The 24,010-nt window shown below is 36.4% G+C and overlaps 1 protein-coding gene across 3 annotated transcripts in view; it reads left to right on the plus strand.

Moving 5' to 3' along the window:
* LOC134844850 (AAC-rich mRNA clone AAC11 protein-like) overlaps nt 1-17,258 on the plus strand; it is an 18,077-nt gene extending 819 nt beyond the window's left edge. Inside the window, exons 1-6 of one of the 3 annotated variants that reach the window (XM_063861681.1) lie at nt 168-478; nt 1,316-2,024; nt 14,449-14,942; nt 15,334-15,464; nt 16,193-16,266; nt 16,517-17,258. In XM_063861681.1, the coding sequence (XP_063717751.1) occupies nt 1,703-2,024; nt 14,449-14,942; nt 15,334-15,464; nt 16,193-16,266; nt 16,517-16,797 (1,302 nt within the window). In that variant the 5' untranslated portion in view covers nt 168-478; nt 1,316-1,702 and the 3' untranslated portion in view covers nt 16,798-17,258. Of the gene's footprint in view, nt 1-167; nt 479-1,315; nt 2,025-14,448; nt 14,943-15,333; nt 15,465-16,192; nt 16,267-16,516 lie in introns of those variants that run through there. The other 2 variants (XM_063861676.1, XM_063861669.1) reach the window with 2 other exon arrangements.
* Nucleotides 17,259-24,010: the final 6,752 nt, after the last annotated feature.

Here is a 24,010-nt window from a genome sequence, read left to right on the forward strand (position 1 = left end):
TTCATTTTAAGTTTTTCTCCAATTAGACAGTAATTGATTGCAGATGGTGGGGTTGTTCTAATTTTAGTTTCAATGAACCTTCTGCCATTTGGCACTTATGCCCACGCATTTCTATGATTTGATCCTCCAGAAACCCAAAACTCACCGTTGTTCACGTTTGGGTGAATATGAATCAATGAACAGTAGTCAAGTTTGCCAGAGAGTGTTGCATTTGATTTAATTTCAGCTATACCAACATATGTGTCTCCTACCCGTGTACAGATTTAGCGAGATAAAGCAAACTTTGCAAAAAAACCAAGCTTGACATGTTTACCTGCTTACTGTCGACAAAAATTATTTTCACTTCTAGACACTAAACAAAATCAATATTGATTTATATTATAAATTCAGTAATTTGTTATTAATAATTTAGTTGTTTAGAGATAACAAATTTGCGACGGTCGAGTACAGATGACATTACGTCACAAATTTAATCGCAGTTAACATCAATCAGACAACAAAAAAGCAAAAAAGATCATAAGGATAACTATATATGAAAAAGCCAACGATGAAAAAAAGCGATGTACTTTCTTGACCTTCAGCTTTTTAGATTTTATTTTTGTCACATAGATTGACATCACAAAAACTCAAACCATTTTTTACCTTGGTAGTATAGTATTTTAACGTGCAAAAAGTATATATTTTTTTCTTACAGAAATACACATTGATGCTTTATGCTGCGTTGCTGTACCAATCTAGCGTTTTACTATTTAGTTGCTCGTTGTATTAAAAAAAACTGTATCCTGTACATTTTTCATGTATTGATGAGGGATAATCACGTATATTCTTTAGTATGCCCGTTAAATTATTGCACTTTCACCTCTAATTGATTAGAAAAGGTCGAATTCTTTTTAACCTTCAGACAAAAATAGACATCCCGAGTTAGTAGCTATATTAATTGAAAAAAATTGAAACACTTTAACTAGAAGGTATTTAAAAAACAGGTAATTATCTCTAATTTTCGTTTAAAAACGTCTCTTAAGAACCATTTTCTTTTAAAAAAATTAAAGGAGGATTACACACTCAAGATGAAATAATTGATCAAAGTAAATCTGCATATATTTTACATTTCTCATTTTCGCTGCCTCAAATCTTTAAAACCAGACAAAGTAACGGAAGGTATTTTTCTTCTGTCTAAAAGACGAAACACGGCAGAGGATTTTGAACCGACTTGACTTTTTGTTAAAAACATCAATAAGCTCTGCTGGTGTGTACTCTACAGTTGATAAATGCTTTGAAAGCTTTGTACTTTTTTGTTGTCTGATGCTCCAATGAGACAATTTTTCATCTTAGTTCGATGAACCTGCAATTGTATCCTTAACCTCTTCCTGATTATCAGACTTCATTGGAAATATATCCTGAGCGCATCTTCTCATTGCATATTCACTTGATTCATATTATCTGAAAAAGTGACCGTGTGAAATATGACTACCCTTCTTTTTTTTCCAAAAAATGAAATCTTTCACAGTTTTTGCAATTCAGACTTCTGTTTGCATTTATTCTCTATTAATTTCTTCTTTATTTTCTAGCTTGAAAAGTAAATTAAAGCCGCGCGATTAGAACAGAAGAACAGAAGATTCAAATAAATAAATATATATATATATATATATATATATATATCTTTCCTACTTTGTTCATGAACTTACGAAACTTAGAAACTTAGATGCCAATCTCATTTACAGGCCCTGCTGTTCCTGCTGCCGAGCTACTCCAACGGAAGATATCCACCGCCTCAAATGCTACTTGGGATTTCCTCTCCAACGATAACCTCAGCAACCTTTCCTTTTCAAACATAAATAACGTAAACAACAACAACAACAACAACAACAACAGTAATACCATCCAGGGGGTGCCGGTGGTTGCGCAACGTCCTGGGAGGCGTCCGCGCAACTTCACACTGAGTTTGAACAAAGAAGGAGGCGTGGTTGAAAACATCGCAGGCAGCGGAGACCCTTTCTCCCCCTCTACCCCATCAAACCTCGGTGGTGAGATTAGTTGAAACATATTTTATTCTATAGCTCATTAATAGTTTTAATTCAAAATGAAAAAATCCAATTGATTGGAGTTGCACTCTAGAAAAAAGTTTCCTAAGAACCATAAGTTGCCAGAATTTTGACAGCGTTAATTTTGCAAAAAAAATATCAAGTATTGTACGAGTGACTTTAAGGACCAAAATCTGGTTAGAAGAAACCAACAATTTACCAACAAAAAAATAAAATTAAGTTTTTTTTTTAAAAATCGATTGAAAAGACTTTAATTTGATATATCACTCGGTACCATTTGAAAATTTATTAGCTGATTTGCGTATCAGTGAGTCAGTTAAAAACTAGAATTGAAGATAGTCTTCCTCGCCACTTCAAACTCAAACCCTAGTGAGATTAAACTAATGCTTCGTTGTTTATTTTTTATTAATTATGACAACCTCAAAAAAAAACTCATGGGTGGTCAAAAAAAGCCGTATTGATGGCGATTTGGGATTTTGAAAAAAATCAGAAAAGTTGCATCAGTTTCGAGAAAACGGTCTGAAAATTGAATTCCATTATTATTATGGTTTTCAGGCACATTTTGTTTGTTGGAAAAATGACTTAAATTAATTTGTTTCTTTCATTTGTAAAAGCGGCAAAAACAAAGAAATTAAGAAAAAGGATACTGCATTCCTTTTTTTAATATATATTAGACACTTTGAATCATTTTCAAATCTCTATTCTGGGTGAGATACTTTTCGTTTTTTTATTTATCCCGCAAAACGTTTTTTTGTTCGCATTAAAAAAAATTGCAACTGGTAGTTTATATCGAGAGCGGAGTTTTGGAGCAAGGAGGAAATGTTTTTGTTTCAAGTTTCAATATCAACAACTACTGTCTGTATTCGATCCTAACCACCGCTGACGATTGAGTCTTGAATAATTCTATTTGCAAAAAAAATCCTACTCATAAAAATGTTTTCAGAAAATTTTTCCGTCATCAGACCACTCGATAGCGGTAAAGAACTAAAGCGTGAGTTAATTTTTTAAACAAAATTCTAGGTAATTTACAGAAAATTTCTGGAGTGTCGCACGGATTCCTGGAAATCATATTGAAAAACTTTCCTTGAGCACTCGGATTCCAAATTTTCAGGAACAATTTTCAAAACACTCCAGTGTAAAAAAAACCATTCTGGCTCTAGTTAGCGGAAAACGAAATTTATGAAAAAGTAAAGACTTTGTTTCCAGCTTTAGAAACAGTATGTTGATTCAGAACATTCTGCGGCCTCTGTTGTAATTCTCCAATTTTTGATTGATTTTTTAGAAAAACTATCAGCCTTTGAAGATTATATGATAATAATTCTGAAAAATAAAAACGACAGTCTATGTATTTCAAAAATTACCAACTAATAGAATTAAGACCAAATAATCGTCACAGGGCTGATAGTTTTTCTTATGAAACCCATCAAAACTCATAGAAATTTCAAATTCGAACTTTTCACTATAAAATAAGGAGGTATAGTGGAGAGATACAGTTTAACTGAAGTACGCTTTATTATTTAGTTAGACTAAAGATATTGGGTTCATGCAGTTACAATTATTAGATTTCAATTGATTCCTATTCAGGGGCGGACCTAAAAGTTTTTCGGAAGGGGGTTGGACATTTTGTAAGACGACCAATATGATTTTCTGAGCACCCTTAGTACACTAAACAGACTAAAAAAAATACAAAATTTTGAATGAAAAATGTAAAAAATGCCGTTTTGGGAACTTTTTGGACAGTTTTCCGGCGCGCGACTCCCCTCAAACTTCCCCTCAAACTATATACTGACGCTTACGGCGCAAGTCGAAAAACATTAGAGTTGGTCGGCCGAAAAGTAATATCATAAAATAGTACTAAAGAAAAAGAAGGGAAAGAGGGACGTCCCCCAAATGCCGCCTCTGGTTTAGAAGGTTTTCAGATGCAAGTTTCAGGTTTTGAGCACTCATTAGTATATGGACCACCCAAACGGTTCTCTTTTGTTATTTATTTGCTTTTTTCTGCCAATCGACCCTAAGCTTTTTCTCTAGCTATTTTTTGGGTAAACCCCCATCAAAAAATGGCAAAACCTTTTTAATCTATTGCGCAAAAAATTTGCATGCAGCCCCAAAAATTATATTTGGAAGGTTCCCAGGACTTCAATAATTTTTCAGGAAAGCTCGGAAAATCAATTTGGTCGTTTTGAAATATAATGACGAACTATTCAAAAGGTTTTGAAAAACTCCTCTCTCCCCCTCGAAAATATACCCATTACCCTTAGCTAATGTCTGATTTGGCTTCTAATGTAGCTTAATTTAATCTCTAATCGCTAAACTGCTAATTTGGATGCCTTTGAAAAGCAGTTCTGATTGATTAATTTTGCTCATTCAGTTTCCTCGATTAGGCAGTTGCGCAAAACAAAATCTATGAAATAAATTGAGCATTTATATGATTTGAAGCCAGGACACTTGCTGTATTTTTATGAGAACTTTCGAAAGTTATGAAGTGTTTTTGAAATGTTAAAACACTTTACCCCTAAAACACTAACTAAAAGGTTGAAAGAAAAGAAAAATAAAAAACAGTTTTGAATTATTAACTGGTCTATGAATCAGCCATTACTAACAATAGTTCCACCGCTCCAGAGGATTGAACGCGGTCAAAATGAACATACATCAATGTCTCAATGTCTATCTTAAAAAATTGGCAATGAGAAAATTTTCATCGTTCAAGAAAAACATAGGTTGATACGTACGTGTCTCATAAGCGAGCGAGATAAAAACAACTGGTTTACGAAACCATTTATTGACGTCTGAGCTTTAGCTCGCCTTCTACTATCTCGTAAGATCTTTACAAGGTCAATCGACCAACAGAAAGTTTACTCATCGTAGTGAGTTTAAATATGACATTCACCCTAAGGGAAATTAAAACAAAAGTTATAAGTCCTGTAGAGTTTATAAAGTCCCAATGGACTGGTTTTAGTTTTATAGTTATTAGGGCACTGTCTGTCTCTCTCTCTCCACCCTTTAATTTTTCTCCTGTGTTGGTTTTCATTTTCCTGTTCTGCTCTGATGGGATTTCATACCTTCCTCGTTGTTGTTGTCGTTTTCTATCTGTTTTTCGTGTTCCTCATGTGTCGTCTCGTCGTCCTTTTCTTTTTCTTCATTCTCCTTTTCGTTTTTTTCCCTCAAACAATAAAATTTCAGCCTTGTCCTTGACTGGGCTGTCCACAGGGGAAATGAGATCGATGATCTCGGTTATTGTCGAGGGTGTGCGGTTTCAGTCGTTTTGGAGAAGGTGCCGAGTTTTCTGATGTTCTTGAAGACTGTTCTTCGTCATCTTCTTCACTTGACGAGGTTTTCTCGGGGTTTTTGTTTGATTTATTGTCCGCGTTTTCCTCCATTTGAAGGCTCATTCCAGGTTTAGGTTGCGTTATGTGTGTGTGGCGGCCACCCGTTATTTTTCCTGTGGGCTTTGCCCGTCTCTCCGTTGGGCTGCTCTGCGGTCCTGCGGATTTTTTTTCTAGTAAGTTGCTTAGGGTGATTTTCGAATATCGAATTTTGTGGGGCGTTGGGCTGCTCGATGTATAAAAAACGTAAACTAGGTCCGGATCTGCACGCAGATTTGTACGCAACATAATCACTTAGTCTTGAGGTTCTGCAAGGCCCGTATTTTGAAGGATTAAGAACGAATGCGAATCCACTTTTTCGTACTAACCTTGGTGATTTCCCCAACGTTTGGACCCACGCGGTGTGTGGTGGATAAGTTCAGATTTTTTCTTCGATGGTTTTATATTTTTGTTCAAAGTTTTTGGGTCCTCCATCTTTGTTTCGCTGCGTATTGCCTTCTTTGCTACCTGTTCTTTCCGTTTTTTGATGTTGTTATCTACCATTTTGTGTACTCCCTTGCATTTTACCTTTAGCTTATCGTTATCTAATGCTATTGCTCGTCGGTTTTTCACACCTGGTTTTTGATTTTGTTGGCTTGAGGAGTTGGCTTTGTTGGCTTGTTGGCTTCATCATCCGACCACGTCTGCAGATTGTGCATAGTTTCGTCTGGTAGGGGCGTTTGTGTGACAGTTTTTTGATTTACAGAAGCGTGTTTTACTTTTTCCCAAGTCAAACAGTTAGGGGAGCAACTTGTTGCTCAATTTGAAAATAGAGTGGTTGGTTTCCTTCCCATATAATCTTGCAATGGTGAACTTTTTGTTTATCCGTGTGGATTGATTCTTAGTTTTTATAAATTTGGCTAGGTCTGAGGCTAATTAAAACGGTATGTATTTTTGTCTATTCTCATAACCTCTAATCTACGTTTCAGTGTTTGAATCATTCGTTCGACTACCCCTATTGATCTATGATCGTTTACCGGTGCAAGCAATATTTTTAGATTATTTGAGTTACAGAGCAATTGAAATTTTTTGCTACGAAATGCTTGTGCTTGGTCACGTTTTAATCTTCGGGCACCCCATTATACGAAATGCATAGTTTCGTACAATTTATGACAAGGTCTGTAGTTTTGTTTGAAACAGCCTTTGCTGTAGAAAATTTTTGTCCATTTTTTATTGCAATCAAAATTTAAGCATCTTTTTTTAATTCAACGGTAAGTGGCCCGGCAAAATTTAATTGGACTTCTTCGTTTGGTTCTACCACTGGATACATTTGGAACAAGTTTTGTTCTCCTATTTTTTGTTTGAAGTTTTTACCTTGGTCAGTGCGGTGTCGGCAGGATTATTGAGGGGTGTTTGTTTGGGAACCACACATGATGGCACAAATCAAACATAGCTGCGGATCCAGTCTAAAACTGTGTTAAATATATACTGTCTAAAACTGTCTGTCGCAGTTGAGTCGGAATCACTATTCTTTCATGGATTAGGAAGCAGCCTCCCTCACTTGCACTCTGTTCCTAACATTGAACCAGTATTATCCATTCGAAATCCGAAATCTTGATTGCCTCCCAACCGCGTTTCTTGACAAAATTGAAGAGCTCCGATCTGTTTTGATGGCGGCGGCGATTAAACTCACTCCGAGAACTTTCTACAATTTTCAACAAAAAAGTTGCGTGTCCTCTTTCGTTTCGATGTTTGTACCCTATTCGATTGTGGCGCCTAGCCTCTTTGCGATCAGGTTGTGACTGGCCTTTAGTTGTTTCTGATTCGTGTCTGTTATGGTAGGGGGTTCGATGTTTTGTATCAGTTCCTCTTGGCTACACTGTGTTAGGTCAACGCGGTTTACACAGTATTCATACGTTTTGTGTACTTCAACGGAGAGCTATGTCTCATGGATGCTGGGTTCTTGAGGTCTCCTGTCTGTGAAGATTGTGCTGCGCTCTTCTTATGTATCGATATCGATTGATTTTTGGTGTTGGGTGTAGTCTCGCTGAAAACAATACTGTCGCTGAATTGGGTGCACTGTCGCTGAATTGAGTGTACTGTCGCTGCCGCTTTTGGGAACTGCTAATGTTTTCTAGGCGGGCTTGTGAGTAAATCTCGGGGATCTTTGACTTCTATTGGCGGAGTCGTAGTTCTTGAGTGTAGTTGTATCGTTGTCCGGCTTTCGTGTATGGATCTTAGATATTCTTCGCTTATGCCAACGTGGGTCGGAAAACTCTCCTCCCGGTCCGATTCGCCCGGCCATTTCGTTTCGCTTCTGCTTTTTGAATCGGGTTTGGTGATATCCTCCGCGAGAAAACCACGCTTAAATCTCTTATAAAATTTTCGACGTCTCCTTTATATTGAAAGGTTCGAATTAAAAGTATGAATTTGGTAGAGTGTTGACTGCAACTTTTGCCTGACTGAGTTTGAGATGGTTTTATGACGAATTGATTAGATTTGAGCTTCCCTGAGGTGACCGCTTTCGGAATTTGCGGAGTGTTTGAGGTTTGATTGAGGTTTTGGAGAGCTTGTTAGCGTTCTTTTATTTTCCGTGCGCTTTTTGATCAGCCGACATGGTGCTGTGTTCTGACTAGCTAGATTGTTCAGTATGATGCTGTCAAGCATCTCAAGATTGTCTATGAGTGAGGTAATTGATGCCACTACGAATTCCTGGTTGTAGCTGCTTGGGAATATCACTATTCCAACCGCATTTTGTGATATATATCCTATTAATTCCGTTTTGTTTCCCACTTAATGTTTCATGTCGAAGTTAAAGGGAGTTAGCCGGTCAATCCATCGGGTTAGCATGCTCTGGCTGGTTCTTGATCTTTTGCTTGCATTTGAAGCGCTGATGAAAGCTTGGCGATGACCGTAAATTTTTTCCCGTAAAGATTGTAATTGAAATGTTCGATGGCCCTAACTACCCCCTTTCAATTCAAGCTCGTTAACAGAGTACTTTTCTTCTCTTGAGTTTAAGAATTGTGACGCATAGGCTATGGCCACCCAACCCTCAGGGGAATTTTGCTCCAACGCTACCCTTAGTCCGGATGTGGATGCATCCCAGACCACGCGGGTATCTAGGTTTTGATTAAAAAGTTTATTTTGGGTTATTTCTGAAACTAAAATTAGGATGTTATTGACTGCTACGTGTTGTTCAAATTTCCATTCAAGTGGTTTAATTTTTTTCTGTTTTTTCAAGAAGTGGGCGAACGATGGCGGCAGCTTGTGCTAACTTAAGAATGTGACGTGTGAGATGATGTATAGAGCGCATCAAGTTTTTCAGTTGTTTGATAGTTTTTGGCGGTGTTATATTTCAATAGTTTCTGTTGTTTTTGTGAGTTGTTTTGTTCCCTCGCTTTTTATGTTGTAGCCTAGCCATTCAACCTGTTGTAGTTTAGCCATTCGACGACGTCTCATTTTTATCGAAAAATTTTAATAAAAAATTTGAATTTGGTAGAGTGTTGTCTGCAGTTTTTGCCTGACAGAGTTTGAGATGGTTTTATGACGAACTGATCAATTGGGGCTTATTGAGGTGACCGCTTTCGGAATGTGCAGAGTGTTTAAAGTTTTATTGAGCTTTTGGAGAGCTTGTTAGCGTTCTTTCATTTCCGTGCGCTTTTTAATCAGCCGATATGGTGCTCTGTTTTGATTGGCTAGATTGTTCAGAATGATGTTGTCAATCATCTCAAGATTATTTATGAATGAGTTAATTGATGATACTGGGAATATCTCGTCGTACGCTCTTGGGGACATTGCTGATTCAACCGGATTATGTGATATATAGTCTATCAATCTCATTTTTTTCCAGCCAAATGTTTAATGTCAAAGTTAAAGGGAATTAGCCGGTCAATCCATCGGGTTAGCATGCTTTGGCAGGTTTTTGATCTTTCGCTTGCCTTTAAAGCACTGCTGAAAACTTGGTGATGACGGTAACTTTTTTCCATATACATAGTAACTGAAGTGTTCAATGGCCCAGACTACCCCTAGTAATTCAAGCTCGTTAACAGAGTGTTTTTTCTTCTATTGAAATTAGAAAACGCGAGGCATTGGTTATGGCCATCCAGCCCTCAGAAAAAATGTGCTCCGATGGTGTCCCTAGTCCGGATATGAATGCATCGCAGACCACGCGGGCATCTAAAATTTGATCAAAATGTTTGTTTTGGGTTATTTCTGAAAATAAATTTAGGATGTTATTGAATGCTACGTTGGTTCCAGGTTTCCAATCAAGAGGTTGTTTTTTTCTGTGTTTTCAAGAAGTGAGCAAAGAGCGTCGGCGGTTAGTCCTAAATTAGGAATATAACGTAAGAGATGATGTTCAGAGCCCATGAAGCTTTTTAGTTGTTTGAATACTTTTACAATTTCCAGTGATACTGCAAAGTTTCATTCGTCTAGTTTTTGTAAAACTGTTTGTAATTTTTCTTTATATAGCTCAAGGAATCGTTATCAATGTGTTGGCCAAATTGGCGTATGAATTTGTGCAGTTTTGAGAGTCAAATCAATTGCATTTTGAAGTTCGGCCTGCATATCTGTTAGGCCGTAGAATCCGCTGTTGAATTGGTAAGTCCTGGTGGCGTAGCCTTAGATGAGGCTAAAATTGCATTGCTCTCTCGTATGTTTGTCCAACGGAATTTACGAATACATTTCCTGTAGATCGGGCGTGGAATTTAGTGTTTGTTGAGTTTTATCTGATTTTACCACCTGTGCAATATTGCCAAGGAGGAGATCTATGTTTGGCATTTGATATTTGTTTTTGTGGATAAGTTTGTTGATCTTTTTGGAATCTAGTGCCACTTTGACTGTTTGATCCTTTTTTACGGTTATATGATTGGGCTAATAAACTGTCTATCCGGACGTTTATCCAGTTTGATGATGTGTTTTTAATCGAGTAGTTTGTTGAATTCCTTCTCAACTAATTCTCGCAAATGTATTGGGATTCGGCGTCCTTTTTGTTGAACCGTGGTTGCTTCTTTGCTGAATTGTGTTCGCATTACCTGATTTCCTGATTTTCCTATTCGAATGCACAACTGCTTGAAAGTTTCTGTAACCCACTGTTTCACTTCAGTGTTTGATTCTTCCGTTTCTTGTAAATTCAGCATTGGTAATACTGTGGTTTTTCCTGAATCAATCTTATTCCGATTTGTGGGAGTAGGTTTTTTCCTTTTATTTTAGCTTTTTAAGTATCCACTATAATGAATTGTGATGCTTGTATTGTCCTGCCTGCGGATTAGAGTACGATAATTAGTCGTAATTTGGGAATAATTTATTTGCCGTTACAACATGCCAATTTTCTTGCCGCGTCTCCCGGTGGGAAATATTTGAAAGGCTGTTTTTTTTTGCTTATGAGCGACATTGGGCTTCCCAAATCGACTATGGCAAACCTGGCTTATTTTTCTTCTAACAGTGTGTCCGTTGAGGTCATCTTCAGTCAAGTTGATTGAGTTTTTTTTTATTTCGAACGCTTTTTATATTGTGATTCGATTGTATTTGATTCTTTTTTCTCGACGAATCCCATAATTATGTGCATCTTCAGGATTTCGTGTTTCGGCTAGAATTTCTCCCGCTATTTTTTCAATATGCATATGAGCAGTAAACATGTCTCTAACCCAATCATCTTCTGGGTGTCGGCAATCCGCACGCGAAGCTAACTCCACCAGGTACGCGTGGAATTGTTCTAAGCTTTCAATTTTCTTTTGATTTCGACAAAAAAATTGTATCTATAATCCTTGTTGGCACAAAAATATCCTCCACTATTGCCATGAGGTCTTTTGTTGTTGTACTGTGCAGGTCGAGACTTGGCATTTTCTGTTGTACTTGGCGGTCTCCTTCCGTGCCGAGGCATATAATGAAAAAAAAACTTCGGACTTCCACATCAGCTTCTTCCCATAGGACAGAATTACTCAATACGCCTCCTTCTCTTGCTTTTTGAAATCTTTTTTCCAAACAACCAGCTTCCCTTGATTTCTTACGTGGCGTTTTTTCTTCTGTGCTTCTTCTTAACCAGATATTTTGCGTTCGTTTATAGTCTTCGGGTTCAATTAGTGCAGGTCTAGCTCTTACTAGGTTTCTGACCTTTATTCCATATTTTGCGAACACCGCGATCTCTCGTCTCGCTGCCCATTTAGACCAATCTAACCGTGGTTCATTGATATTTAACGGGTTTTTCGAACATCTTGCCGACTGCGTCGAGAAAAGCTCTTCGGTCGAACTCGGTCAAAACGTTTTTCCTTGGTCGAAATTGGTGGAAATGTTCTTCCTCGATTGAACATAGTCGAAACATAGACATCTTGGGTCGAGTCGGTCGAAACATAAACCGCAAACCTCGACCCGGGAAGTCGCAACATATCTGTTTTGTGCCGCGCAAAGTAGCGCAAATGTTTCGGTCGCAAATTGTCGCAACATACCCATTTTGAGTCGCAACATATCTTCTTTGTGTCGCGCAAAGTCGCATCAAAATTTTGCAACATAAGTCCCCGACCTCTGATCAGCTAGTTCCAACATTTCTGTTTTATTATTGAGGTTAACGACTTGGGGTTATCAAACACGATAACACGAAGCTCCAAACAAAGCGCTCTGAAGCAACATGTCTGCGGGATAAACCTCCAATCGTCCATTCTCGATCTTTTAAACCGGGGGGGGGGGGTTAAATGGCATATGGAAAACTATCCATAAACTTATTTGTAGAGGGCTGTAACATTGTTTTTTTTTGGCTGAAAGCGTGACTTGATTTCGACCTGCTCTTTCTTTTTCGGTTGGATTACTTTCATCGACGCTCTTATGCGTGTTGTTGACGATATTGATGGTGACATTGCCACTTCTGCATGTGTCCCAGATTTTGGTCCTCTTGTCTGAAAATGCACCTGCTGGGAGATTTTGATTAAAACACGGTCATGTAATATTTCCCTTGATAGTCAGAATTTTTCTTATTGTTGCATTATTTTGTTCTTCTATAGATTGAAGAGACTGGAGAGTTCCTTTTTAGGCTATCATTGCTCAATTATGTGCGCTTTTTTGAAACGTTAGTTTTTCAAAAATATGTTTCAACGGTTAATAACGTCGAAAAAACCTAACGAGTTTTCGTCATTTTAAAGCTAAAACTCCCAAAAAGAGTGCTATTCGTACTTGAAAAAGCGAATTCTATGGGTGCGCCAGAATAAAAGGTCTTTCGCAACTTAAATTTTATGAAAAAAAATTAGAACAAAAATTTTCCGCATCACGTTGCGCCCTAGATGTCAACATAAATCGCTCAAGAAAACACATTGTTTGTCGAATGCAATTATTCGCATAAGTGCGTAGCAATTTGAGCAAAAACAACAATGTTCAGATTGCAATCAATGGATTTGGGTGCGATTTTTTTTTTATTCGGATAGGTTTTAGCTACTTTGGTTTTTTTTCGACTCAAAATGAGGTACCACAAATAACTCCTCTTAAGATAAGCCTGCTCTCTTTACTCGAGATTGAACAAAAAATCAAAAATTTCTGACCGATTCTTTTTCAACCCCCAGTCCGATTTGTGGTACCTGGTTCTGCCTAAAAAAAGTTAAAACATAAAAAATTTAAAACAAGAAAACCAGTGTCGAGAAAAACAAGTTTGAAAATAATAATTTTTCGTCTAATTTAGAGCAAAAAAGTCAGCGAGCAGGACTATTTTAGAGGCATAAGCCATAAAACTTAAGTTTAACTCCAGTTAATTTTACTCTCGGCGGTTTACTATACCGCCGTCCTTGGAAAAAAACTTTTCCACATTTCAAAAAATTTCTGCAAGAAAAACTGAAAAAAAAGTTTGGGTTCAAGTGTTGTTTAGTTTTTTTCTTTCCTTTCTTTTTTTTCAATGCAAAATCACGAATGAAAAAGTATCATTGGAATGGAGGGATACATAATTCTAAAGCCCTTTTAGCTGTGTTTCAAACGATTTTCAAAATGTCAAAAAAAAATTTCAGTGTTAAGTAAAAACGGTTTGAAGTTTTTGAATTTCAGTTTAATTTCGAGCGGGCAAAGCGATCGATTAACGTCGTTATCCGAAAACTTTTTAGATTTCATAGGCAAAATTTTAGCTTAATCTAGCGCTGCTTAGGCGAAAAAATTTCCAAAGAGTTTTTAAATTTAATGTGAAAAAAATTTTGAAATTTTTTTCTTTATTTTTTTTCATTTGTTTTATCATTTTTTGGACGAAAGATGACCATTATGCACAAGTCACCCAATTACTCTAGTTTTGAATAGTTTATTACATCACATTGCGTACAAGTCACGACTTTGAATTGAGAAAAGATACAAAAAACAATGTTTTTTTTTCGTGGTTTTTTTTATGAATATGATCGGAACATTCTGTGCTACTTCCAGAGCAACAGGCCAACGCCCATCCGGATGAAAAGGTTTAAAATATCTTCTGATTCTGACGAAATTCTGAGAACATTGCAAACGAAAACATTGCCGCTGCAGTTTGAGAACTCATAAGTTTTGCGAAACCAATGATATTTCAAGTTTAATGGCAGATTCGAAGGCCGACTGTCAAACCATTCATATCCTGCAATCACCAGACGGAAAGTAGTTTTTGCCAATCATTTTATACAATATCTGGCCTTTACTCAAATGTCAAGCGATGTGACAATTTATTATTTTATAATTAATCAATTAGTGTAAACTCTGAAATGACCTTAAGTTCTTCGCTCTTAATTTCCGTTCAGTTATCGGTTAGTTAGTTTTGGATAGCAGTAGCTCAGAAATTAAGTATTTTTTAGAGTTTCTACGTGGGCGTTTTTCTTGATCAACCGAGCATTAAACATGCCAAAGAACTTTTTTTGTCCAACTGTTTCTTAATAAGGATTTTTTCTACAGAATTTGCTACATCGTCACGCTTTGATGATATGATGTTATTCTGATGTCAACAACCGTTGAGATATATTAATTGTTGTCTTAACCTCAAAAATAATTTTCATGCAAAAATTGCTTTTTCTGGTAGCTTCGAAAATGCAGCGCATTTTCCTTCAATTAGAATGCTTGATGTCTTGAACTCTGCTAAAAAAGATAATTCAACCACGGGTAAGTTTTAATTCAACCTTGCTCAGGTATCAAAGAAAAACGGCGAAAGTTCCGCAAATCGCTTTCCACTTCGAACAAAAACAGTCCCATCATCCTCAAATCAGTCACAATGTCGCCAAATCCAACCAATTACACCCAAGCCTCTGATTCGCCGAACCCAATGACCAATCAGAAACCAAAGATAACGAACGGAGCCCCGCCGGCTAAACCAATCAGAGGCGTCACTATCAACCAAAACACGGGTCAAAAGGGTAACTCGCTACCTCTCAACGGGTCTAACTCAGTTGGAACGACAACTATGACACGAAACGACCTTGATTTGGGTTTCTCGGAAACGAGTTTACTAGCCACGAGTCGAATGGACGCAACAGTGGTGACGACAGCCGACAACAACAACCCCCCTTGTTCTGTGAATCGTAGACAGGTTAACGGGGTGCTAAAGAATAGTGGGGGTGCTGGCAAGGGGTACGCAGAGGTCACGTGTGAAGACGACTCAGCAGAATGCCAGAAAAACGCAACAGTTAGCTCAAAAACTATCAGATTTATGACAAAATTTTATCTTGGAAGTTTTTCCAGTCAAATTTGCTTTTTATATAACCCTAGTCAGTCTAGATATTAACTAGCACTCCGAACTGCAGACGAACTACGCCGGCCGATTTCCAATTTTTTTTACACGCAACAATTTCTAAACGTTAGCAACCAGTCATAGCATTTTGTGAATGTTCAAATTTTGCATTTAAAACCCCTTTGCCCCCTGAAATCGGCCTCTTAGCTCTGGTGCATTATTATCGATATTCACATCGCCTCTGCCAAAAAATTGGAAAAATTGATTTTTCTTGATAGTTTTTTCTATTGATCTAAACTATTTATGCAATTCTTTTTTGGGTGAAGTGCTTGCGTTTCTTTTTCAGGTGAAGTGTAAGCCGGCCGTGAACTGCTTCAAGCTGCGTGAGTTCCAGAGGGACAACAGTAGCCACATGAGCAGCAATGAACAGTCCATGTTCTACACGGCCATGGCAGAACTGGAACAGATTCAACCGAGGTCAGAATCAGATCGGGCTTACTTCCTTCGAAGCACCACATCCCTTTGTACTATTTTGAGATATCCATTTTTGACTGACTGACCCAAAAAAAATTTTCTAAGGGCGCCTTTGGCGCCAAAATATACTAAACTTGAGGGGGGAGCGCGCGCCGAAAAAAAAACGCGTTTTTTTAATCAAAATTTTCCAAAAAAAATTCTCCAAAAAGGCAGAAAGTTTGATCAAAATGGGGGCTTTATAGTGATTTGGGAGAGCTCCAGAAAATCAATTTGCTCGACCTGAAAAAGAGGCCGACAAATTTTTGATTTTTTTGAACGCTTTTTGGAGATGTTTTAAAAAAATAATGAGCGGTGCTGATTTAATTTAATTTAATTTACCATCTACATTACAACAGTAATGAATACTATTATAAGGCATGGAGGGTGACCCAAAGAGAATTTCATCTCATCGAGTGGGACTAGACCTGGCGAGATAAAGCTTTTTATCTCAAGCCAGCTTTTTATCTCAAGCTGGCTAGACCTGGCGAGATAAAAATTCATATTTTGAGTTGTTTCTGAACGCAATCTCAGCCAGGGTCGCAATACAATATAGTATAAATTATATGCTACCGGCAAAATGACATAAGAACGCTGATTTTTTGTGAAGTTTTAATTCAAATCACTTACGAAAGGATTAGGAGTTTAAGTTCTCCAGATAATTATTGTTAAAATTAATAGTTCATGACATTTAGATCTCGACTTGCCAATTGTGAGTTGGTGTTCTTCGGACCCGACCCAGAAGGATTCAACCCCGTGTTCTATGCCGGTGAGAAGATTTTTTTTGTGGTTCTTGATCAGAAAATTGAAAAAACTCGATAGATCAGATTCCTCTTACATTAATTAATCAAATAGTTTGAAGAACCTGTGTATAAGTGAAATTGCTACATTGCTGAATTGACTACTAACTCATTCATGCTTTTCCGTCACAAGTTTTGACCATGCATAAGCTCCAAATTTACGAATGGACAACGAAGTAAGTAGCTTTGAGCTGAGCCTGTTTTGATTAAATGTTCTAGGCTCTCGGCGGAACAAATACCTGTGCGTGTGGCAGGAGGACCGACAGTCGGCACTGTTCATCAGTCGGGGGGACCAGCCGACAGACTTCATGTCTCGTCCCTTCGTCATCTCCTACTGTCTCATAGTGGCCTTCCTCCTCCTACTCGCATACCAGTATTGGCTCATCAAGTACGTCATAGAGTTCACTCTCGACAAGTTCCTCGCGCAGCCAATCAGATTCGAGATGATGGAGTCCAGCTCACTCACCCTTCGTGCTAAGATACTCGGACCACAGAAATAGTATACCCATCTAATGAAAGTCATCATAAAATCAAATCTGTTTCCAACACGCCCCTAAAAGTTCTTCGTTGAAAAAATAAATTCAATGCATTTTTCTACAAATCTTTTTAACAAATACAAAATAGGTAGTCTTTTCAAACAATTAAGGCTTCTCTATTCGATTAACTTATCAATCCACCAAAAAAATATACACAAGCGGCTCTAAATGTATCGGCAACAACGCGTAACTTTTACAGCTCTCTAGGTTTTCATGGGATCTGAAAACAGATTTTCATAAGCTGAGACCCTTAAACTTAAATATATCCCAATTAATTTACACAAATCCTGTACCTGGTTAAGTTGACAATCCGATGAGTTAGTTTTTTCCCATTTATTTTATTTTCAAATCATGACTGAATCTTTCAAATCTCGAAGTTGACCCTCATTTGTGCAATTATATTGAGTTTTGGTTGTAGCTTAGAAGCAATAAAAAGTAATATAGTTTTCCAAATGTGTCTTTTTGGAGTGAATCAGGGTGAATAGTTTATTACTACATTAATAGATATTGCACCGAGAAAAAATGATACCACCTTTGTTGCCAATTTACGACATACATTTTGAGCTGACTGACCTTAAAAAATTCTACAGGAGCTTTAAGTGTCAATGATTATTATTTTGTCAAAAAACCGACATTTTATTCAAAACTTATTAAGATGACATAAAAGACCATCAAAAAATTATCTTATTTCGAATAAAAGTCGTAACCAGTATAACCGGTTGTTGTGCACGTAGCACAGAATGTTCCGACCACATTCGTAAAGCACTACAAAAAAAAAACTGTCTGATCTTCAAGTTAGCGTCGTTTCTTCTGCGTGATGTGATTAAAGAAGTATACAAATGCGTAGAAAGTTCGTGAATTAGTTCGTATTTAAGTTTGTTTGAAAATTGTTATGGCCAAGAACGCGCTCAATAAAGGTTCCAAATATGTTTTTTTTTTCGTAAAATCTAGTGTTTTTTTAGCCTGAATAGCCAATACTTATAAAAAGCGACCGTTACTGGATCGCTTTACTCGCTCGAAATTGGAATAAAAACCCAAAATTTAAACCGTTTTTCTCAACACTGCAATTTTATAGGAAATTTTATAATGTCGCTGGAATCACGACTGAAAAGGATTTAATCTGATATATCATTCGACCCATACCTGGTTTTGCGTGGGAAACAAAAAGAAAAAACTAAAACACCCGAATACACAGTTTTTCAACATTTTTCAAATGATAAGACTCTCAGAAAGATCAAAAGAAATTTAAAAACTAAATTACGAACATTGAAAAAGAAAATGGAACAAAAAACGAATAGGCCCAAATTTTACTGTGGAAACATGTAAGACGTTTCATTGTCAATAGTTGTGCAATACATGCAAAGACATTACAACCTGATCGGTGAAGATTAAAACTTTACCAAAATATGCTTGAAATCAATAAACTTTTTAAAAAACAAGTCTGAAGTTCATTCACTTTCACGTTTCACGAAAAAATTATTTCCTTCTTTTTTTTGGATCAGTCTGTGCCTTAGCAACGATTTTAAAATCAGTTCAACTGAAACAGTTGCCTTCCCTTGTGTGATATCATACGAGGCTATCTTAATGGAAAACTAATTTATAATTCCGAAGAATTTAATTGCTAATCGAATTAAAAGTTTTATCTGTAGAAACAGCTGAGATCTACGTAGATTCATGTTAGTCTAACCACTCGGCGGTATACCGAAGGTTTTAAATACAGTGACCTCGGACAAGGGTTTAATATAAATAGAATAGTTCGCTGAAGGTTACATGACGTTACTGCTATTGCAGTAGCAGGATCACATACCCCCTCGAGTAAACCTTTTCTTCTTGATTATGGAATTAATTTGTACTAACAATAAGAGCTTTTAGTCTCAGTTTAAAAAAAGTGTTTAAATTCAATTGTAAAGTTTTTTCAGTTGGATTCTTTAATCTTCGTCCGGTTCTATCCTCCAACTGGGGTTCCAGTCTACTCCTTCGTCTAAGGTGTCATATCCGATTTTGCGTCTGAACAGATGTCTTTCCAGGAGCTTCAGTCGCGTTTAGATTGGTCTTTCGTTCCGCGTTTTGAATGCGTTGTTCGCCGTCGATATTATTGCAGAGCCGCCTTTTGAAGTGCTCCTTCTGAAAAATTTTCCTCGAGATTTTTTTGATGGAATTCTTGACTGGGTCCCTAAAGCGTTGGGGTTATTTACTCTTCGTTGGTCGTGAGCTTCTCCTGACCCCGGTGTGCCAAGGTTTATCATTCTGCCGGCGCTAAATTCCAATTTTGGAAGGTGTCTAGGGTATTTTCGGTCTTAGTGGACATATCCACTTTCTTCAGTTTATCCTTTTGCTGTTTCCGGGGTGTTGAACTCGATGACGCATCTTTGTTAGTTTTCCTATTTTCTACGCCGCGTTGACTGGTTGCCGTTGCAGTTTTTCCTGCGTTTTTTTACCGTTTTCTTTTTTTTCTCGGCCTTTTTCAAAACGACTTCTTCTTGAGTTTCTGGTCCGCACGACGAACCCGTTCCCCCTTTGTTCGGTTTAGCCCATTTGATGGCGAGGTTGAGACCCCCCAGCTTCTTCCTTGGAATCCAAGAATTTCTTGGAATGCCAAAGTTCTTAAGTAAATATATGTAGAAAATCAATCAATCTCAGACCATTTTATAATATTCTTCGACAAAAAATAATTTTGAATGGACATTAGAACATCCAAAAAACTTTTTATGCTATGTGCGATACCTCCAACAGGCAGAACTTAAATTCGCTACCCTTATGAGAGAATGTGAAGCCATACGAGAAACATTAAAAGGTTATGAAATCTTAATTCTTGGATCAAAACATCCTACAGTTTTATTCACAGATCCTCAAACTCAAAATCAAAGAAAAATCACAACAACGTCAAACATCTCGCCTTAGAAATCAACCAAGAAAAGATTATAAGACCTTTATTCCGCAATCTAAAATATTTGAGGAAATAGAATTTCATAAACCAGCTGATTAATTAGACAATATAAAAAGCATTTAAGACTTTTATTCTAAAATCTAAAATATTAAAGAAAATAGAATTTCATAAACCACCTGATTAATAAGACAATAGAAAAAGCATATAAGACTTTTATTCCACAAGCTAAAATTTTAAAGAAATTAGGATTTCATAAACCACCTGATTAAATAGACAAAAAAAATCCAGTAAATCCTATAGTTTATAATTTTCAGTAAAGATTATAAGACCTTTATTCCACAATCTGAAAAATTTAAGAAAGTAGAATTGCATAAACCACCTGATTAATTAGACAAAATAAAAAACATTTTCAGTCAACCCGTTCAATCTCCTCGTGAAAACTAGTTTAAAATCAGCCAATCAAACCGTTTAATCTCCTCGTGAAAACTAGTTTAAAATCGGCCAATCAAATTAATTTGAAATCACGTATTTTCTCTAAACACCACAACTTTTATTAGCCGATACATCTCCATGGTGAACTAGATCTGCAATTATAAATTGAAGACCTGCGGTTCTAAAATAAGCAACACCTATCTATTTGGCAACTTAAATAAAAACCATATAAGCGTTGCAACCCTCTTCTATCATTCAGCAACAAAACCAACAAAATTGTCTCAACTTATACCCCGCAATTCCCCAAGAAAAATATTAAAGTAGCCTAAAAGTAAAATTCGACAAGATCACCTAAATAAATTTGTTCTACCTCGCAAAACCCCCTAATCATTCCTCAAATAAAATCAAGACTTGGAAAGTTAACACATGAAACCCAGACTTCTTTCCACCAAAAACTCCTTATACACAAACCACTTGTCAAAAATCAATAAACAATTCGATCACACTTGGCTTCAACTCCAAAACAAAATTACTTTGACAAAGCAAATCACTTTTCAAATTCTTTTTTCAAACTCAGTTATACAAATAAAACTATTCTTTTCAATCTCTCTCTCAATTTTTTCAACACTTTCTCATTTTTGTATTTTTCTCATAACCGACTTTCTAGAACAAGCAATCCTATCTTTTGTAATTTTTCTGGCCAATTCCTTCTTTAATATTTCCTTATCTAAACCTAATTTTGTCTCTCCAAAACCATTGACCACCTAATCAGGTACAAAAATTGAAACTTTCATAAATGATACGAAGTCTTCTAAGTCAGAAAGACATTCCTGTTCTTTTCACAATTTTTCTAACTTATCTGATTTCTCTCATTTTAACAATCCTTTAATGTAGAAAAAATCCATTAATTTGTTTGCATTAGCAATAGTTTTGCTTATTATTGTTGCAAAAGAATTTTATAAAAAACACAGACTTAAATAAATCAAGCATATAAAATTTTCAAAAATGCTAATCCCCATCCTATTAAAGATTACCCACCAACCACTACATCCCAAAACCCACCGAAAACACCAACATCTGGTCAAACAAACCAACCCCAATCATCTTCACGTATCACATTTGTAGAAAACCTTTATGAAATTGAAGAAAGACACGCATCACTATCCGAACCATTAATACCAGCCATTCGTCAAGCACCCCTAAGTGAACCACCATACGAGCCAATATATAACATCTACCCCTCACTTCAAAAAGACCTTAGTAGAACCAGACATCCAAGCCGAAACCAAAATTAAACAACTACAATAGATAGACAAATTATTCACCCACGACAAAATCGAAACTTCCAACATCAAGTGTTCATTTTAACATAGCCTCATCACTATCATTGACCCATCTGGATCTTTCTAGTAATATAATACAAAGCACCCCTCCATCACTTCAAACAGTCTCGCAAGAAAACGCCCGAAATATTCCATCAGATTATTTAGGTTCAACACCAAATTCTGAACAAATTTGTGAAAATCCCTTTAGCCCCCCTAGTTCATCACAAAGTTTTTCACATTGGATGACTAGAATATTTTCTCAAGGTGAACCAAACTTAGTTAATGATACAATAGACATTTCATCAGATACTTCCTAATCACTAACAGAAACTCTATCACTTCCATCCACAACTTCAGTCACAGGTCAAACACGATCAACTACTTTCCTACACTTTTCCCAAGCCAATTAACGATGAATATCGTGAACTACAAAGTACAAATACACCCCTACGCTTTTGAGTGGAACTCCTTTGTAATACGCTTCCCCTTTTTAGCCAACATCTAGATAACAATCGACTACATAATTGGGCACTAAATAGACTACAAAATAGACACGAGGTTCACAAGGACATACAAGAACAAGATATCCAAATTTTTGACCCTTAAATTTGAGATAACAGTAAAATTTAATAGTTTGGTGTATCATCCATTACCACTAACCCCACCAAACATAACCGCTCAATCTTTTCCACCTCTATTTTTTACAGCAGAACTTATCTACAAATACGACAGATACACAAAAAAAGCAATAGGATACATAACATTCTATAATCCCTTTTCAGGATTATCATACTCATTTATCTTTTAATAGTTTTCCTAATCAAAACTTTTTCCCCTCTTGTAATTTTAGAACCTATACCTCATCCAAACCCTTCCCCCGAACAGGACCACAATACTTCCTTCTACACTTTATCATTGTGAAGATAAGCTATCAAAATTACTCCATAAACACGCAATTAATCAATTAACACAATGCGAATCCGATTCACAAAACAATGTATCAATAACTATAGTAGATACAATTTACTCAAAAGCCCGAGCTACAACTTTAACAGAAATTAAATTTTCATCAAAATTATCAGAAAAGAATGTACATCCTTCAAAAGTTTCAAACAGCAATAAAAATAGACTCGATCGTGAAATTTTTATCAAACTAATATCAAAAGACTTTTACACCTTAACTGCGAGGATTGCAAACTAATGTTTAAAAACGAGTCACAAAAAATCACAACTTTTAATAAAATAAATTTTCAAGTCTTCCCGGACTCTGCAAATTAAGCACAACTTGAACGTCAGCAAGATCATATAAAACTAGACGATGAATTTCACTATCACAGCGCACACGGATATTTAACCTACGACTTACACGATAGAAAAAGGATACCACACATTGGAATAAACAACCTATCAAAAAGTAAAGCAGACACAAAAACTTCAGGCTACCAGGAAATAATACTTTTCGGTTGAAAAATTCAATTAGAAATAAAATAATTAACACGAGACTTAAAAGATGATACCATGTTATATCATGGAAATCGCTTGCCGTGTAAAACCGATCAAGGATATGGCGACCCCACTACACGAGCACAGGTAATCATAGTTTGATTCCCTGAAAACACATGTACCACATTTCAAGTCGCTAAAACTCACGCAGTATGATGAAAATTCACAAAAATTATTTCATAGAATCTAAATTTTTCGATAAAATCAATCCTAATCAAACTAGATCAAACCCACAGAAAAAAATAAATATAGATGTTATTGAAAATAAATTAACACGTATTCAAATTCACCCTGAAACCGGAAAAGCTTGTAATTATCCCACACCACTTTTCAAAACACAATATTCAGAAATTCTTGTCAAATACGACAAAAGTTTTGACATGAAAACAGGCAAATTAAATATTGATGCAGCACATCCATATCAAAATAGAGAATTTGAAAAATTCTACTTTGCAGTAACAACTTAAAAAATACAGCAAAGACCGGCCAAAAAACTCATCCAGAAACTAAAGATAGTACACGAAAACAAGAAGTTTCACTAATGAATAACACCTATTTTGGTGGAGGGCACTACGATATACATCTTAATATGAGACTAGATTATAGAAAAAGTAGAGTTTTCCCAGAAAAGTCACCCTCCTAATTAGAAGCACTTCATCTTTTATGTGAACTCGAAAGAACACAAATCCTACAATCACTCGCTTTAGCAGTACTTAAAATATCCTACGCAGGATATCTAATTTCAGGCAACCGCTCTAATTTCATTGACTATGAAGGAAACATTCTTTGAATTACACATCCATTATAAATTTTTAAGCATTTTGTGTTTTTGAAGGCAAAAGATACCAACGAATCCATATATTTATAAAAAACAAAGTACATTTTGTAGATACACTATCAAGACGAACATATTTTTGGGACCCAACTGTCTCGTATGGATCTGAAAATAGCGATAATGTATTTCAGCTTAATCCAAACGAAGATAAACATAATCTTCTCAACCCACATCCTACACTAATGTCACCCCAGA

This window comes from Symsagittifera roscoffensis, chromosome 1, assembly GCF_963678635.1.
Source record: "Symsagittifera roscoffensis chromosome 1, txSymRosc1.1, whole genome shotgun sequence".
Classification (NCBI taxonomy): Eukaryota; Metazoa; Xenacoelomorpha; order Acoela; family Convolutidae; genus Symsagittifera; species Symsagittifera roscoffensis.